The sequence below is a fragment of the Micromys minutus genome (genome assembly GCF_963924665.1).
Source record: "Micromys minutus genome assembly, chromosome: 17".
In the NCBI taxonomy this organism is placed as follows: Eukaryota; Metazoa; Chordata; class Mammalia; order Rodentia; family Muridae; genus Micromys; species Micromys minutus.
This window is the reverse complement of record NC_137952.1, coordinates 32572664-32590424: the sequence shown is the minus strand read 5'-3', so window position 1 is coordinate 32590424 and position 17761 is coordinate 32572664. Positions and strand designations below refer to the sequence as shown.

Here is a 17761-nt window from a genome sequence, read left to right as displayed (position 1 = left end):
ACATATACACATGCGCGTGCACGCACACACATTCGCACACAGACACATACACACGAATGCCTGCTGTTCATCTTGTTTTTATCCACTTCTCCTGCTGTGAATGATTTTGAAGTAGACCCCAGGAAACCTTCTTTTGTGTGTGTGTGTGAGTGTTGGTGTGGGTATCCACGTTTATGCAGAGGCCAGAGAACAACCTTAAGTGCCATGTGTTAAATGCCATCCGCCCCTTTTATTTTTTTGGACCGAGATCTCTCATTGTCCCGAAACTTCAAAAGGAGACTCTTCTGGCTAGCCAGCAATCCCCGGACACCTTCCTGTGTGCTGCTACTCAGCACTGGGACTGTGAACACATTCCGCAGTGCCCAGCTTTAGAGCAGGTCCTGGGGACCCAACAAGGCCCCCACGTTCCCATGGCAAGCTCCTTATTGATAACACTCTCTCTATGCCCACCCAACTCCTTTTGCTGGTCAATATTTCGACATGTAAAAGATGAGCCTTCCTCAAGAAACATAAATCCCACTCCAGCATCACACTTAACATTTGTTTTTAAACATTGTATCTGGTGAGTCTTACATTTTCTTTATCAAGTCATACATTTTATTTTTATAGGTCATTGAAACTGGGGTCGAGATAAAACCCATATTTTGTAAGTCGTTGACCCATCCTTTGTGTATTTTTTAAAATGTAGATTGATTATCACTTTCCCCTCTTAGCACTTATAGAGGAAAGAGGTACCAGGAAGTCTATTTACAAGCCAGTCTGCAGACCACTCACTGGTAGTCTGAAGAGAGTGCCTCGGCATAAAGTCACTACATTACCGAGAACATTCTTCAGCCCAACCAAGAGACTATTCTTCGGTGCAACTGATGTTTTTTTCCAGTGGTAAAACTTTCTCAGGGTCAAAAAGTGGCTCTCTGTTCCGGCCCAGGCTCCGCATCTAACTGTAGGATAGTAGTATCTAGTTTGTGAGCCCAGGCTATGATGTGGGCTTATTGTGTTTGCTGTGAACTCTGCAGGCTTTCTTAGTCAAGAACATCGAGAAGTGCGTTGTGTTCTTTCACCAGGAAGCGCATTTGTAACTCGAGTCTCTCCTTCCGTGACTTTGGTTATTGATGGCCATCTCCTAGAACGGCTGACTTATTTGGAGGATGGAATGGAAATGTTCCTACTCTGCTGCTCTCTGTTTATTAATGCTGTAAAGCTTGGAAAGTAGTTTTGAATGTGGACCCAAGGTTCCCCACCAGCCAAGTTTGCTTTTTCTAATCCATGGCTTTAAAGGGTATAGAAAAAAAAAAGAAGAAATCACAAAACATGGAACAGCAAAGATTGGCTACCACAAGGTTGGTGATTGTGGGCAGCTTCGAAAGAGTGGGCCTGATACTTGAGGGGCAAATAAAAGAAGATAGCTCTGTAGGGGTCTACTCCATAGTTGGAAATCCAAGTATAGTGTGGTACATGTGAAGGGAATAGACCCGTATTTCTGTTCCTTGATCTACTGTGGCTGTCAAAGGGGAGTCAATGTTTTATTTTCTTTTAAAATTAATTAGTTAATTTTGAGAGAGTTTTATCATGTCGTTCTGGGCGGCTTGAGTCATCTGGGCATACAAGTGTGTACCACCATCCCTAATTTATCACTGTTTAAGAGAAGAGATTTATACAAAGAAAGACACTACGGAACTTTGGCAAGTTTTTCCACTACAGTCAGAAAGAAGAGGTTTTCCAATTTCACTTAGTGTCTAGAAGGAAATGTTTATTTTGGCATTCCTGTCTCAGGACTGATTGTTTTATCTGATGCCTTAGTATAACTTTGGTGACTTGAACAAGAGATGAAAAACCCCACTGGAACAGCTAGCATCTCGTAGAAAAGGACACAGGAGCGGGAGCTGCCCAGGAGCTTCCTTGAGTGTTGGTGAGAGGCAGTAAGTGTGTGTGTGTGTGTGTGTGTGTGTGTGTGTGTGTGTGTGTGCAAGGTGCACTATCAGTGTGAGGGCCGAGTGTTGAGGGTGGACACCATTCCCAAAGGCCCAAGGCATGCCTGCCATCTCTTGAGAAAATCTCCTAGGAAACATCCTGGCCCTGGTACCCATGGAGGCCAATGCTGGTATCACCTGGGAAAGAGAAAGCTTTCATATTGGGTTTTAGGCGAGAGCTGTGGTGCTGGGAAAGAGTGGGAACTCTGATTTCTCCTGAAATGGATCACCTCCAACTTCATGTGGCCCATTGTCTCCTGAACATGATTAGATGCCTTGTCACTCACTGGGCTGTGTGTGCCTGCAGTTACTTTTCTGTGTGAGTACACTGTAGCTGTCTTCAGACACACCTGAAGAGGGCATCGGATCCCATTACAGATGGTTGTGAGCCACCATGTGGGATTTGAACTGAGAACCTCTGGAAGAGCAACCAGTGCTCTTAACCACTTAGCCATCTCCCCAGCCTGCAGCAACTTTTCTAGAGACAAGTCTAAAGTCTAAAGACTTTTCTAAAGACAAGACTCCATGCTCAAGTGGACGTCCAGTGTGCATTTCAGAACCAGCTGAGAACAGAATCATTGTATTGCTTTCTACCCAACCAGACATTTGTTGTGAAGCCCTCCAACTCTTGAGAGATGGTTAACATTTTTATTATGGGAACTAGCTCCAGTACTCACACCTGCAGGAACTGTGTAACAGAACCATGGGTTTATTCCCTTCACATGAATCTACAATATACTTTGTATAATCAGTCTAAAAAGAAGTAGTTTTGTTTTTTGTAGACCTAGTAAAAACAAACAAACAAACAACAACAGGGTGCCAAACTATATAAATTAGTAAAATGCAGGGCACATCTTCTTTAGGGTATTCTAGAAACATCTTTTTAAGTTCTACTCCCGAGCTCCCCATCACTGACCTGGGAATGTTTTATTCAGAGATTTATTTTTGCCTTTTAATTGGTGGTTTCAGACACATTTCCATAGTATAGCCTTAAAAAAAGTTATGTCCATAATCTGGTTTTCCACAATCTTCTGCAAATGAGCAGAGAGATGTGTTTTTCTGATTGGGTTTCGAGGAAAATCATTCCACAAGTTATAATGGTCTCCAATATTTGCTAATTGCTGTTTTATTTTGTAGTATTGGCATGACAGGAACTGGATAGATTGCTAATTTAATCAATTTCCTTTAAATGTACACTACTTTTATTGCTTTTTCATATGTATATGTAAAGGATTACAACTTTTACTTTTAAGTGGGAGGGTAAAAAAAGAACTGGTTTAGACCATAACAGTACTGAGTGCTGGTGTCAGAGAAATAACCACATTAACTGTAAGGCCGTTGAGGTGTAAACAGAAGGCTCCTCCTCTCAGATTACTCTAATGGCCTTAATGGCTGTTTCCAGCCCCTCAAAATTCAGGTGGCCAAATTTAGCCCTACAGGGGGGAAAAGGGCTCAAGATTAGGCTACAGAATTCCACCAATCCCTGAGCTTGCCCCAAGGTCAGCCCACAGAATTCTACCAATCCCAGGCCACAGTGGAAAGCTCTGTGCCTGCCCCACACCAGAAACCTTGTATAAAGCCTGCCTCCTGCTCCATTTTTTGCTGCTTCTCTCTTGAGCAGAGGCGGCCGCCCTTCTCCGTCTTTCCCAATAAACCTCTTGCGTGAGATTTGTTGTGTGTTGTAATTTTGTAGAATTTTTTAGCTCCCAACTACCAGGGCACCTCTTCCTTTGAGACTGATTGTTAGTCTTAACTTCCTCTGACATTTAAAAAACTTTATGCTTACAAATGGCATTGCTAAAATTCCCTCTCTGGGGATATGTGAAGATCTAACCCTTCCTCTTTCCTCCTCCTGCTCCTCTCTCCTTTCCTTCCCCCTCCCCTCAGATTTTAAGGACAAACCAAAGTCTCTTTCCATTGCAGCTCACCTTTCAGAACCAATGAGTTTATTGAGCTTACTTACACATCACGGATTACCCCAAAGCAGCTGCGTTAGGAAGTCATGGACAGATGCTTCCCTATGACTGCAGACATGGAGCCCTTTCCCTTGGTCTTTCATTTGCATGGGTTTTCATGGCCAAATTTCCTTCAGGTTCTCTGCTATGTAATGTTTCCCACAAAACATTTTGAGCTGTGGTTAGGTTCCCAGGTCAGTCCACAATAGACTATTTAATGGATAAAGTAGAGGAGAGCCTGTTGTTTCTCTAGTCTGGGAACCAAACCACCATTTAATTGCAATGGAAGGCGACTCCAACCTTCAAATGCCGATAGGTAGAAATAGTTTCCGAGCCCTATCTGTTCCTCAGTCAGGAGCTGCCAGTTTTCAGCACCGAAGCTTGGAGTCACCTTGCCCTCCTATAATTTGCCTCCCCCTGACCCTCACCCCAGCATCTTCTAAGCTGTTCCCATTGGTTGCTTTCCCCCGGGTGACAAGAACACTCAGAAAGTATCATCTTCCCCGGCAGAACTCTCAGTTTGAGATTTTCTGCAAAGTGTGAGAAACCTGGTTTGCCTCAATCCCCCAGTTCTAGTATGAGGGATAACAAGGAGGTAGGAACAGAAGATTCCATAGGCCACCCTGGACTGCTCATCCCTTCAAGGCTCCCCTAACCCACTTTGTTTATCTGAGGTTTTCAACCACTTCTGCAATTTCATCTACACTTCGGAGAAGTGTAATGTGGCTTTGGCCACCAGTCATCAAAGCAGACATCAAAGAGTTTGCTCTGGTCAACCTCAGTGAGTGAAGCCCAGGGGGTCACAGGACTTTGTCAAGTAGCACCCTATGTTCTCATGATACAACTGGTCAAGTCTTCTTGGAGATTTGAGAACTACAATTTTGAGACATGCCTGTGTCAAGTTTCCCTTACTCCCCAAAGGCCAACTAGTTCACGCTTTGGGGCTAAAACTCCTCTGTCTATGTGCTTGATGTGAGCACCTTTGACATATCCAGAGACAAACCCCCACACGAATGTAGGCCCCATAGGATAGCAAGTTACCTGCTTGTTGCTCAGGATTTTGGGGAGGCTCAGGTGGCCCAGGCATCTGAGCAGAGTCCTGTGCTCTTAGGAGTATTTATTCCACAGTATCAGAACCAGAAGGTGCCTAGTGCCTTGGAAGAATCAGGACCCGCCGCACCCAGAGATGTTCTTTAAACATCTGGACAGCTGCTTTTCACAGCCCAGTATCGTTTCCTGTTATAATAAACCTCAGGGATTTTTTTTTTTTTTTGAGCCTTAAATTCTTCCTTTCTTTCTCCCAAGAAAAACACATACCTATGGATGGTCCAATCTCTTGATAGAGGTTCTAAAAAAAATTGAAACTAGCTGTCAGTTGAAGTGGTTTGGGGAATCACTTCTGTGTCTTCAACTTTCCAGAGCTGTATGGACCAGGAGTGAGGACACGTGTGTGTGCCCTGTCATGGCTCAGTCACTCCACTCAGCGACCAAATACTGACACACAGGAACTAATTTGGTTCCATTTTCAGTCCTTTTCCTTGCCATTTGCCTAACCCTCTTTGCGTGCTCCTACCCCCACCGCAGGATACCTGCTACATTACATATTACGTTTAGTCAGTGTGGTCGTTTTAAACCCCAGAGGATTTCTCAACTCTGTCTTGCTTCTAATGGTTGATGTAGCGCTGAGGATGACTGCCCCTTAATTAGAATTCTTTCATGGTTTTGGTCAAGGTTAGCCTGGATGGCTTTTGGCAGAAGAAAGCACAGAGCTGGTTCTGCGCTCACCACATCGCACTGTTGAGTGGCTTTGTGATTTGAGGCAAGGTGGCAAATTGGTCCTGTAACTGATGCTCATGTGGTACTGAAGTTGCTGGCTACACAGGCTGAGCTGTGTGGTTGAGGATTCAGTTAGTGTTAGTTCAGGGTGGTAATAAGACATTGCATTCTTTCTAAAAGTCCTGCAAATGGTCACCAAGGAGAGAAGAAATGGGTGGGGTCAAAGAGAAAGAGGCAAGAGGCAGAGAAGGAAGGAAGGGAAAGAGATACCAGCCCATAGTCTGGGGGAGGGGGAGATAACATTGAGGTCACTGGTTGACTAGTGCCAGGGGAAAGCAAGTGGGGAGCAAAGATTCTGGAAATCAGAGCACGAAATATTCTTTCTGGTCATATTTGGGTGGTTTCAGGATAATATTTTTGGTGATTTTTGTCAAGAAAAAAGTCCTTGAAGTAAATCAGTGAGGTTGGTTGGCTTGTACCTTCAAAGTAGGGAATCCGGACAGTCTGTTTCCTGGGTAATGTCAGCTCAGCCAAGCCAGAAGTCCATATTGGAGTGTCTGGCTAAGGCCTGAAGTAGTCACGGAAGCGGCTTCCATTACTCACAGTGTTGTGACTGGCAGATGGGCTGAAACACTTACATGTGGTATTCACATCACTGCGGACTCGACCTCTGCCTTCCACTGAGAGGATCAGAATAAAGGTGCTAAAATAACAAAGAGATGTGGTTGGGATGTGAAGAGCATGTCGGGTGCATTGTGAGCCTCACCAGGAAGTGTGCGTAGCTTCCTTTTTCTTTTCATCTTGATAAGTAAGACATTGTCAATGAACAAATGGACCCGAGCTGTGGAGCTGAGTATAGAATGAACCACTTTGGGTATTGTTACTGCTCCATGATCCAGGATACATTGGAGAGTGAACGGCTCTAACTCTGGAGTGCTGAGATAGTAAGATATGTCCTTAGCACGTGAGTCCTTGGGAACTTTGTTACATGACAGTTCAGATTTCTTGATCTTTCTCTGGGTTTATACTCAGTGGGTTCAATTGTAACTTTTCTCTTAGAGGTAACCCCCCCCCCCAAAAAAAAACAAAAACAAAACTTGAGGCATAGGACCAGCCTCATTTGCCCAAACCTTAAGTAAGTATTTAATTACTGAATATGGTGGGAAACTCTTACATGAAATAAAAGCCCTCTGATTTTGTTTTTATAACACCAACCCTATTTGGAAAAGGCTTTGCACTTAGGAGAAAAAGCAGAAAGGCTATCTTGCTGTTGGACAGGCCAAACTTGCAGAAGTGGCTCTGGCTAAAGGAATGTGGACATCTGCAGACATCTTGCACAGAGGCCAATTTCTGCAGTGATGTGGTCAGACGTGGTAGAGCCCAGCTGTTTGCTCTACTGAGAGAGACTTTAGTTAGCCCACACAGTGCTGTGTCTGAACTGCCTCCAACAGCAAGCCTGTTGAGGCTCACTATCCCCAGGGTGATGGAGTTTGGTAGGAGAAGTTACAGATGAAGACCTAAGTATTCAGAATAAAAGTATCACAATGGGGATGTAGAATACACACGTTTCCCTCATATTCCATGAACTGTTAGAACACAGGCAAAAACTAATTTATCCCCTGCCTCCAGCCTATCAGTAGACATGTTGTGATTTTGATTATCTCTGTCACCACAAGTGCCACAGAGTGAAATACTGTCTTCCTTTCTAAATACATCTGTTCCCTAGTTTGTGGGTTAAGAGGGTAGACTCAAATGCAGACTTCCTGACTTCAGATTTACATATGACGTATTGCTAAGCTATGGGACTTTGGTAGTTGGTTTAACCTTCCCAAGGCCCTAATATTCTCAGAGTAAAAAAGATAAGTACCACAGTAATCACCTCCAAGGGCTGCTATGAAAATAAAACCTAAGAACAGAATCCTAGTGTTTAGTGGAAAATTCTGTTTCCTCTGATTTTTAATTCTTTTAATTTGCTAAGGGCTGCTGCTATCTGCACAGGACACTTAGCGACATGTCATTTAAGAAGCAGTGGGTCAGCAGAGAGGATGATAAAAAGAGAGAGAAAGCCACGAGTATGCTCTACTCTCCTTTGCACAAAAGTAACTTAATTAAAGAATTATCTTCCTTGTAAATGCTGTTTGTACTGAAACCTTAGAGTAATATCCTCTATAATGAAAACAACCCCATGTGTCTCTTTAGACTCTTGCACGTTTTACTGCCTTCCAACTAAAACAAGACATCCATTTGTTCCTAGATTAGAGACTCTTGGCGAGGGGTGGGGGGTGTTGTGTGCAAGTAGAACAAATTCCACACAGTTTGTCTAAGAAATTTCTGTTCGCTCACAAGTCTCAAGACTGGAATCACAGGGAAGATACTGTAAACCTCTACCACTTCCTATAGAGCCAGACAAAGGAGAGTCAGATGAAAAACTCTCACTAGATGATGCTGGCTCAAACAACTGAACATTTAGAAGTGTGCTATTTATTATAAAAGATAAAAAATCAATGGCTGGGCGAGGGTGGCACATACCTTCAAATACAGCACTTGGGAGTCAGGCAGGTGGATCTCTGAGTTTGAGGTCATCCTTGTCTACAGATGGTCTATGGGATGGTCAGGGCTACACAGAGAAACCCTATCTCGAAACCTCACCCCCCCAAAAAAAAGATAAAATTATAAAATAAAAGTCATAATGTAAATTAAGCCAACCACACTCCCTTGTGTAGATTTTAAAGGAAACATGGTAAAATGGTATGGTGCTCTGGTAAAAGGCCTTGGAGAAAGAAGCTGGGTTTCTTTCTTTCTTTCTTTCTTTCTTTCTTTCTCTCTCTCTCTCTCTCTCTCTCTCTCTCTCTCTCTCTCTCTCTCTCTCTTCTTTAACAAAACAGAGCATTCTGTTGCGAGGTGAACACATTCACACTTTAATAATGATGCCGCAGACTAAAGGTGAGGGTCAGGTTCTTAGCCAAGTATTCACGTGTGAAAGCATGAGCCATGGTGTGAGGGCAGAAAGTGAATACACAAACCATCTCCTTGCTGCTGGCCCAGCGTGGTCTGTTTTCACACTTGTGTTTGTATGATATCAGCTACACCTCTACCTCTGCACTCAGTAGCTACTGGTTTCTTAGGAAATATGAGAGCTTAGCTCATTGAGAGATGAGTACCTTGTCTCTCTCTGCTTCATTTCTTTTAGTGGGGTGGTTTGCTTTTTATTTGGTGGTGGGCAGGGTCTCACTGGGTAGCTCTGGCTAGTCAGGAACTTACTGTATAAACCAGGCTAGCCCCACGAGTGTAACTTATATTTGTCTGTTGATTTGAAGTTTCATGCAATGATCTTAGCACCCGTAGTTCTTGAATCAGTTGTCTCGCTGACTTCCTTCTATCCAACTTGTTTCTGAACTCCTGCTGACCGTGCCACTATTATTTAATTATTTATTACCCTTAATTTCTGTGAGCGTATCTGTGGAGTGTGCGACTATGCGCATGTGTGGAACAGCCAGAGGGTGTGTCAAGTGTCCTTCGCTGTCACTTTCACTGTTGGTCTTTTGGGACGGGATCTCTCACTGAATGTAGAACTAGGTTGGTGACTGGCAAAGCTCCCTTGATCTCCTGTCTGTCCTGCGGTTATATCCAGTTTTTTACTGTAAACTTAATCATCTGTGGGCACCAAGAGCTCTCTTACCCTCTCAGCCTCTCCCTAGCTCCGTGCTGTGACTTTTACACTCTGGATGCTTAGAACACTAACTTCCTGGTTTGGAACTGCGGTAAATTCTTCAGCCTTCTATGCTTTTGGTAACTGAATGGTTCTAAATATGGAAAAACAACAGTGCTCATAGTATTATAACTTTTCAGTACCTTGGCGGGGAATCTCTGGACTATCTTGCGTTGGAGGACAGAAACGACTGACCCTGGGCCTTTGCCACGGGGCTGTTTCATCCTGTTATATGCGGCGCCACTCTATAAACGCATTCATTTATGTCACACAGTTCTGGCTTTTACTTGGAAAAAAATAGTACCTTTACCACTGGGCACCCTGCAAAGGCTCAGGGGGCTTGTGAAACAATCCCAGGATTTGGTTTGGGAGCTGGGCTCGATCCACAGAGCTGTTGTAATGGGACATTGGTGGGGAAGAATTGAAGCTATGTACTCTGGCTGGCTTGTCATTTAAAACAGATAGAATTTAGAGGGGTTGAGCACCCTTTCCCCCCATATCCCTGTATTCTGTTTTTCTATACATTTCTTTCCAAGCTTTTGCTTCCCAGGACGTTCTGCGTTCTGAAGTTTGGGATGCGACTTTGTCACACAAGGGATGAAATGACAAGGTCCATGCAGTTAAATTATTTTCCCCTAAAGCTTTAATTGCATGAGTGGGTTGGCTGCATATATGTATGTACACCATGTGCATCCCTCATTCTCGTGGAAGCCAGAGGAGGGTGTCTGATCCCCCTGGAGAACGGATCTACTGTTGGTCGTGAGCCAAACCGGTGCTGGAAACTGAGCCCAGGTCCTCTGGAAGAGCAACAAATGCTCAACCGTGGAGCCATGTCTCCAATCAATTTTTAGTACACCGTTGTCTCCTCCTGCAGAAGCTGATTTAGGTGAGATGACTCCATCTGGATGCTGCTGCTGTCTGGCTCTCCCATTCTCCTCCTCACAAGCAAAGCTTGAATGTCCATTATTGTACAGATATGAATGCACACATTCACACACAGGCACACATGCACGCACTTACACATTCTCCTGCACCCACTATAGAGAAGGCAAACATCGTATTGTCACAATGCGTGCTGAAATAAATGAGGACCAGAGAGGCTAAGGGAACCTGGCTCTCGACACTCAGTCTTCATGCGGCTGAGTAAGAGGTTCAAGGCTGCTGCCAGCCCAATCCTCTCCTCTGACCCTAACACTGAGTGTGCATCGTATACGGTAGATTATTTCAGAAGTTCTGGAATTAGAAGAAAGGTAAAGGACAGGAACAGCTTTTGCCTGCAAGAGGCGGAAGAGAGGGATAGAGTACACGCAGGAGACCTTCGCATCTAGACATAGGATGCAACTCAGCTCAGAAATACATGTTAGCTGTGCAGTTGTGTTGAAAATTTATTCTTGAGGGACTGTGGTATTTATGCTAGAAAGCCTTGGAATGCCTTCTGTTTTATAAAATTTACTGTAAAACACGTGACCTTTAAAAAAATGATACTTTTTAATCTTTGAGAGTTTCATATTGTGTCCGCTGCTTCTCTCCAGCTGCCCCCAGATGTCCCCCCAAATGTCTCTGCCCCTACTTCATTAATTGCCTTCTCTTCCTTTTTAGTTAATAAGCCACTGAGTCCAATTACTGCCGCCCATGTTGGCATGGATGTGGGGCTGAGACTTTCTCCTCCCCCTCAGTCACCAACTGCCAAAAGTTCCTGAGCTGGGGGTGGGCAGTCTCACGCATCCCTCCCCCCAGTCGTTCTGGAATTTTGGCTGTCTTGATCTTGTGTGGGTAACCATGGCTGCAGTGTGTTCGTGGACGTAACAGCCGTGCTGTGAGCAGAAGACAGCATCTCACAGCTCTGCTCTCCATTTTCTGGCTTTCACAACCCCCTCTCTCGTGATGTTCTCTCTCTGAGCCTTGGGTCAGGAGTTTAGGTGTGAGCCCTCAACACACAAACCTTCTTATTAGCCATCGTCGGCAACTAGCGTCGATGTATAGACTCGGAGGACGGTGCATGCTGAAGAGCTAGCTGCTTTTCAGATAGTAGCTCACCTTCGCTCCAGGAACTGTTAAGATTGACCTTCTGGACTCCGAATGGAGTCTTTACTCCAAGACACGTGACAAGATGTCTGTAAACAGCAAACCCAAAGTGACACTGCTTTTATTTTCCAGGGATTTCTGGTATTGACTGTTTCCGAGTTTTTGCTAAAGAAATATTTACATGTTTTTGGCCCTTATCTTTTTTGGATTGATGGTAGAGTTTGAATTCCTGTCCTTTTTTTTTTTTTTTTTTTTTGTGAAGGAAGAATGTGGTAATAGTTTGGAGGTGAGCTGTGTCGGGGGGGGGGGGAAATCCTGTCATTTAAAATTGTGTGTGCAACAGATTTTAATATGACCTTTCTTATCCAGGTTGGTAAGGAGTTGATTCAAATGGGACCTGTATGCACCACTCCATGGGTTTTGGCACCTGAGGACCTGGGATGGCAAACGCTCTCTTTGGCATCTCTGGGTTTTTGTTTCCTAGTGTACTGTGTACACGTTGGTGTTAAGGAATTCCTACCATATCAGTATATTAAATGTTCCAAGTGTGCTAAACTACCCAACTTAGTCAGGCCCCTGTATTTTAGTGGTTTTTTTTTTCCTCCCCCCCCTCTCTTCGTTTGCGTATTTCTTATTTTTCAAAGTATGCAATTCTGTGTTTTTATTTCAGACCCAATGTCTGTGGATCTCGTTATAATGCGTACTGTTGTCCTGGATGGAAAACCTTACCTGGTGGAAATCAGTGTATTGTTCGTAAGTAAAGGGATAACCTGTCACTCAAATGTTATCGTGGCTTTCGTTGCAGGCTGATACTGTGAATGTGTTTATAGCTCAGCCTTCTGGAGATAAGCGTTTCCTAATTTTTTTCTGAATCCCATTTGGGAAACACAATAATTTTCCAAGGCACTGCCCTCCTTTAATCAGGGATTTCCTTTAGAACATTTCTAAGTCTACGGAATGGAGCCATGGGGACGCTTTGATTACAGTTGTGTGCTGTTTGCACATGTTGCTCCTGGCCGCACGGATGAGTGTAATCATGCTAATGGGATTTTGAACAAGAGTTTCTCATTGCTGACTTCCTCATAGTCATCTCTCCCTGTTTGGCTGTAATATGCCTGGGCCTCCCCAAATCACGTGCATTAAAGTTGAGGGAAAAGCACGTTTAACTCTTGGACAAAGAGCAAAAGCAGGGACTTATTTTAATGATCAAAGTCACAGCAAGCTGTGGCAGTACATGCCACCATCTCAGAACTCCAGGAGCTGAGACAGGAGGATCAGCTTAGGCTACTTAGACCATGCCTCTATAACAACCTTAGGCATGGAGTTATATACTTTAATCCTAGCTCTTGGGAGGCAGAGAAGGTTAGATTTCTGTAAGTTTGAGGCCAGCCTGGTCTGTATAGTGAGTTCCAGGCCAGACGGCCACACAGAGACATCTCATTTAATCACATGCAGGTAAAGACACCAAGAATAAAGAAAAAAATACTAATGGGATAGGGATGGTAGAATTTGAAAGTTTCTAAAGAAGAAGCTTAACAGTAGAATCCTTTCCTCCTAGTTCTTTGGAATTCTCTGGAATATTTTCATTGGGCACCAACATAGGTGTTGCTGTGTTTCTATGATCTGTCATCTGGGAACAGTTTGTCATCTATGCAGCTGTTTACCACGTCTCAGTGCGCACGCTACGCCGTTTATTAATTTAGCCTTTTGCATCATGTTTGCCTCTTACAGGCCCCTGAGGAGTTTGGGTAAAGAGGCCTACTGAGTCTAACGAATAGCAAGCGAGTCTTAGTTTGCTGAGAACTACAGCTCATCTGCCATTGAATTTGCTCTTTGGGACACTAGCAGAGCATTTGTCTCTGGATGACTTGGGCAGTGTGGATGCCTCCCCGATTTGTAGAATCAGCTCTAAGTGGTGCATTCCAGATTTTCCTCTCAGGCTGCCAACATAATTCAGGGCAGGGTGACAATTAAATGTTCGCAGCAAAACATCTCCCAGGAATATGGTTATAAGGTTTCCGTCATTAAATTATAAATTAATATAAGAGCAGAGAGAGCTCTTGTGAGATCTTTTTTTTTTTTTTTTTATTTGTTCGGTTTTCTCTTCGTAGCCTGTCCGGGGATTTTGAGCGATTGGGTCCTGTTAAAATAAGAAGGCAGAGGAGGGAGATACTGACTTCAGACTGGACTTTCTTTACTCTGGTAGACTTGCTTTGTGAGTGAATACACAGGGGCCGGGCCTGGGGCTCTCGTCTGAGCACCGAGGCCCTGTGCCTAGCTATGTGCCGAGGAGCTTTATGCTGACAGACTTTCTGGTTTGCTTTGCAGCCATTTGCCGGCATTCCTGTGGAGATGGCTTCTGTTCGAGGCCAAATATGTGCACTTGCCCGTCTGGTCAGATATCGCCTTCCTGCGGTTCCAGAGCCGGTGAGTCAAACATGTCATTATAGACAATATTATTTTATGTGGTTATGCCCTATTTTCTCCTAAATTTGCTGTTAGGCTTTTTTTCCCTTTGCCTGCGATATATATACACACCCCCACTCCCATACCCCACTAGAACACCTGCTTTCTTCACTTTGCCCAGAATTCTTGGAAAGGCATTCCTGGATCTAGCCTCCCACTCCCTTCTTTACTCTTTAAAAGAAAACTGCCTATGGGGTTTAGATACTAGGGAGAGCATACAGATTACCACCTTCAATGTGAGTACAGCCCCGTTCCTCTCTGTATCTTCAATAGAAGCCCTGGGGGGAAGTGTTCACAGAAATGATCACAGCATAAACTTCGTTCGGCTCCAGAAAACTCACCCTTATTCTTTGTGCTACCGAAATATAAAACTGATCTGATGAAAAACTTATTTGAAACTCAAGACACTTGTCTTTCCACAAGGAAACCACGAGACTCAGTGACATAGGGATATGACATAAGACACGCTGTTTACTCTGTCTGGCCATGTAAACATCCACAGCTCGTGCTAGAGTGCCACTGCCTTCTGGTTTTACTGTTTCTTGTATCTTTAAGTGTGGTATCCAGAGTATTGAAATGGGGAAATGTGGGGGCTGGGAGGCAAGTCCTTTATTCGTTGTTTAAAAAGTTAAAGGTCATGTCTGTATAAACAGTCCTCAAAATCCAAACAGTTGCCAAGACAAAAACAAATGTGTATTCTATTTCTCTTCCAGTTTCTGGGGGAGAAAATGTCCCTCCCTTACTGCTATTCGATACTGGATGGGATTTTTTAGAATCACTGGTGAGGAGCAAGAGTGTTCTTTTTTTGTCTGGTGCAAGGAGAGACTACAGTGTGTCAATATTCCTTGTCTGCTGAAAGGCCTCACATGAGCTGTAGCTTCAATGAGCTCAGTGGCTGGTTCTGATCAATTGTCTGGTACGGCAGATCTTCTCAGTGTCCACTCATCATCTCCCTTGGCATTCACAGGGGAGCACATGACGTTGACCTGAAAGCTTGGTCAACAGTTTTCTGTCCAGGGATGGTCCAGAGTAGAGGAGGTGGGGTTTGCTTTCTGGTTAGTAGCCACAGAAGCAACCTTCAACCTTCGAGAGATGGGCCAGCTCTAGGGCTTCTCTGCTCCTAATTTGGATATCTCTGAGATTTGTTCTGCACCATCTCCTAAAATTCCTGCCCAGAACTCAGCCTTCTGAGTTCACTTCCTGGAATCACTCCCAAGCAAACTACCTTTGCTGAAATTGTTGTCTCAGAGTCTGATTCTAGTGGAACCCAAGTACAGTTGGTCTAATACTAACTAAAGCAGGTTGTAGATCAGGATAGAGATTCCCCCATGGTCTGGGACCCTCACTCCACACACTGAGCACACGCTGAGTGTGGCATACTCGTTCTTGATTTCAGCTTGGTTTTACATGTGCTCCAGCTGACTCTTCCCATCAAAGGCACCCAAGCTGGAGAAACAGAAAGAGATCATGAAGTCAACGGGCCATTTGAGGAAAATGCAGGGCATTTCTATGTCTGGCCCCAAAACCCCAGACTGTCACTGAGGAGAGAGAGTCTCAGTATTGGAAAGAGCACAGTTATCAAAACAGGAATAAAACCATTGTCTTAGACTGGACTCTCTTATCTGATGGTCACTTTAAGGGAAGAAAATCACAGCCCAGTGTCCAGATAGAAAGTTAATCTAATGATAATGTGAGTGCTCAAGACTTCTCTGTAAGGGAAAACCATGAGATGTGGACAGGATTTTAGTAAGGCCAGAGATGATGTCTGTATGGTCCTGGTTTGCTTCAAATTAGCCATGAGGTTGGAAGAAGTGTATCAGTAAGAGCCTAGGCCAAACGTAAGCTAGAGATTTGAGTCTGGGACTTACGGGTTGTGTTTTCTGGAAAATTTGGATCTGTCTATAGTGACTGGCTTTGGGCAGAGCCCCAGAGCCATGTGTAAATCAGAATAGTGTATGGAAGAGACTTATTTCATCCAGATCGTTGAGGAATATGGGGTCTTAAAAATTATTGGCTAACCTCTCTTAGAATTAACATTGTATTAAGAGCTTGAAAAAAATTTAAAGTTAGCAATATTAAAAAGAATAAAGTGTAGCTGAAGAGGGCCTTTTCTGCTTTTTGTTTTTAAACCACATTTATGGATTAGCTGTGCTGTGGTGTGGCCATCCTGTAAAAGTAGTCAGTGTGTATGGATCACTTAATAACTCTACTGCTAATGGGATAACATCCATCAGTGAGATATTTTCAAACAAATACCTGTTCTGCTAAAAGGGGCCAGCTCCCAGGGTATCTAACCTCTTGGTGTTGTGACAGAACTCTGTCATCTACAGCCCCCCTGGGGCACTTGCAACCCGCAGGCGGCAGGTTGGTCAGGTTTGCTTTCCATCACTTCAGCACGCCATCCTATGAAAAAACTCTAATTATCATGTGATGGGAAATGAACAGTGTGGCTCTCTGACCTCTTATTGTTCTAATGTGAAGGAGGAAAGGCTGGAAGGAAGCGGTACTTGCAGCTGGTGTTTGACTTGAATGCCCTGTGGAATCTAAATGGGAAGACATCTCTCTACACATTTAAAATCCTGCTAGCAATGTTCATGGGACCAGAAGGATTCAACTTCCCTTAGACCAACAGAACTCTGTCCACTGGACACTTTGGCTCAGGAGCCAAAGAAAGATTGGATAGACAAAGTGAGAGCTGGTGTTTTTGTTTGTTTGTTTTCTTAATGGTTTTAAATTCCAGTTCTGTTTACAACTCTTATTTAAGTTTCTGAGGCCAGGGTTGGGTCCTGAGCAATTTTACTTCTTATAAAGTCCCATCATGTTTATTAAATGAGTTTACAACCCTCCTTAAATACGTGTGTACACATACATTTGCAAGTCCATATTATCCTGTAATAATACTAGGATAGGAAATCGTTTTGGGGGCTGGAGAGATGGCACAGTGGTTAAGGGCACTTGCTCTTGCAGAGGACCCGGGTTTAGTTCTCGGCACCTGTAATGATAACTCACAACCACCTGTAACTCAGGCTCCATGGGCCCTGACACCCTCTTCTGGCCTCTGTGGTACAGGAGAAATACACAAATTTTAAAAAGGAAGGAAGGGAGGGGGAGGGAGGGGGGAGGGAGAGAGAGAGGGAGGGAGAGAGGGAGAGAGAGAGGGAGAGAGAGAGAGAGGTGCTTTAGAGGCCCGGAGACCTGGTTCAGTGGTTGGGGCTGTGGCTGCTCTAACAGAGGGTTCTTTTTCCACTGTTCTAGCCAGTGGCTCACAACTGGAACAGTCCAGTTCCAGGTGATTTTAAACCTCCTCTGAAACCTTCCTCTGGGCTTCTAAGGCACCCACACACATATGGTAGGCACTACTCAGTTTCTCTCTTTCTCTCTCTCTCTCTCTCTCTCTCTCTCTCTCTCTCTCTCTCTCTCTCTTTCTCTCTCTCTCTCTCTCTCTCACACACACACACACAAGTACAATTTAAAAAATTATCTTCAACAAAGAAAAAAACGCTTCAGGTTTTTTGCCATATGTAAATATCATGGAACTTTATTGTCTGGTTTTAGAAACTGGGACTTGTAATGTCAGGGCTCTGGATATTTTCATGTCTGATAAGGGTATATTTTCATAGTTCTCACTCTGTATATTTTCACATGGCAATAGAGTAGACAGGCTCCTGGTCTTCTTTGGAAATGACTGTCTCAGTTATTTCCCTGTTGTTATAATAAAAATACCCCCAGAGAAAGGATTTATCTGGCTCACAGTTATCAGTTATTATATATTATATATTAGACAGTTATCAATCTAACTCAGGTTAGAGTTCATCATTGCAGGTGGGTCAGCGTAGCATGATCTTGAAGCAGGAAGTCGC

At 44.0% G+C, this 17761-nt stretch overlaps 1 protein-coding gene across 1 annotated transcript in view; it reads left to right on the top strand.

The window, feature by feature from the left end:
• The window catches only part of FBN1 (fibrillin 1), a 193471-nt gene that overhangs the window by 15195 nt on the left and 160515 nt on the right, over positions 1-17761 (top strand). Inside the window, exons 3-4 of the mRNA XM_080930907.1 lie at positions 12106-12188; positions 13764-13862. Of these exons, the coding sequence (XP_080787033.1) occupies positions 12106-12188; positions 13764-13862 (182 nt within the window). The remainder of the gene's footprint in view (positions 1-12105; positions 12189-13763; positions 13863-17761) is intronic.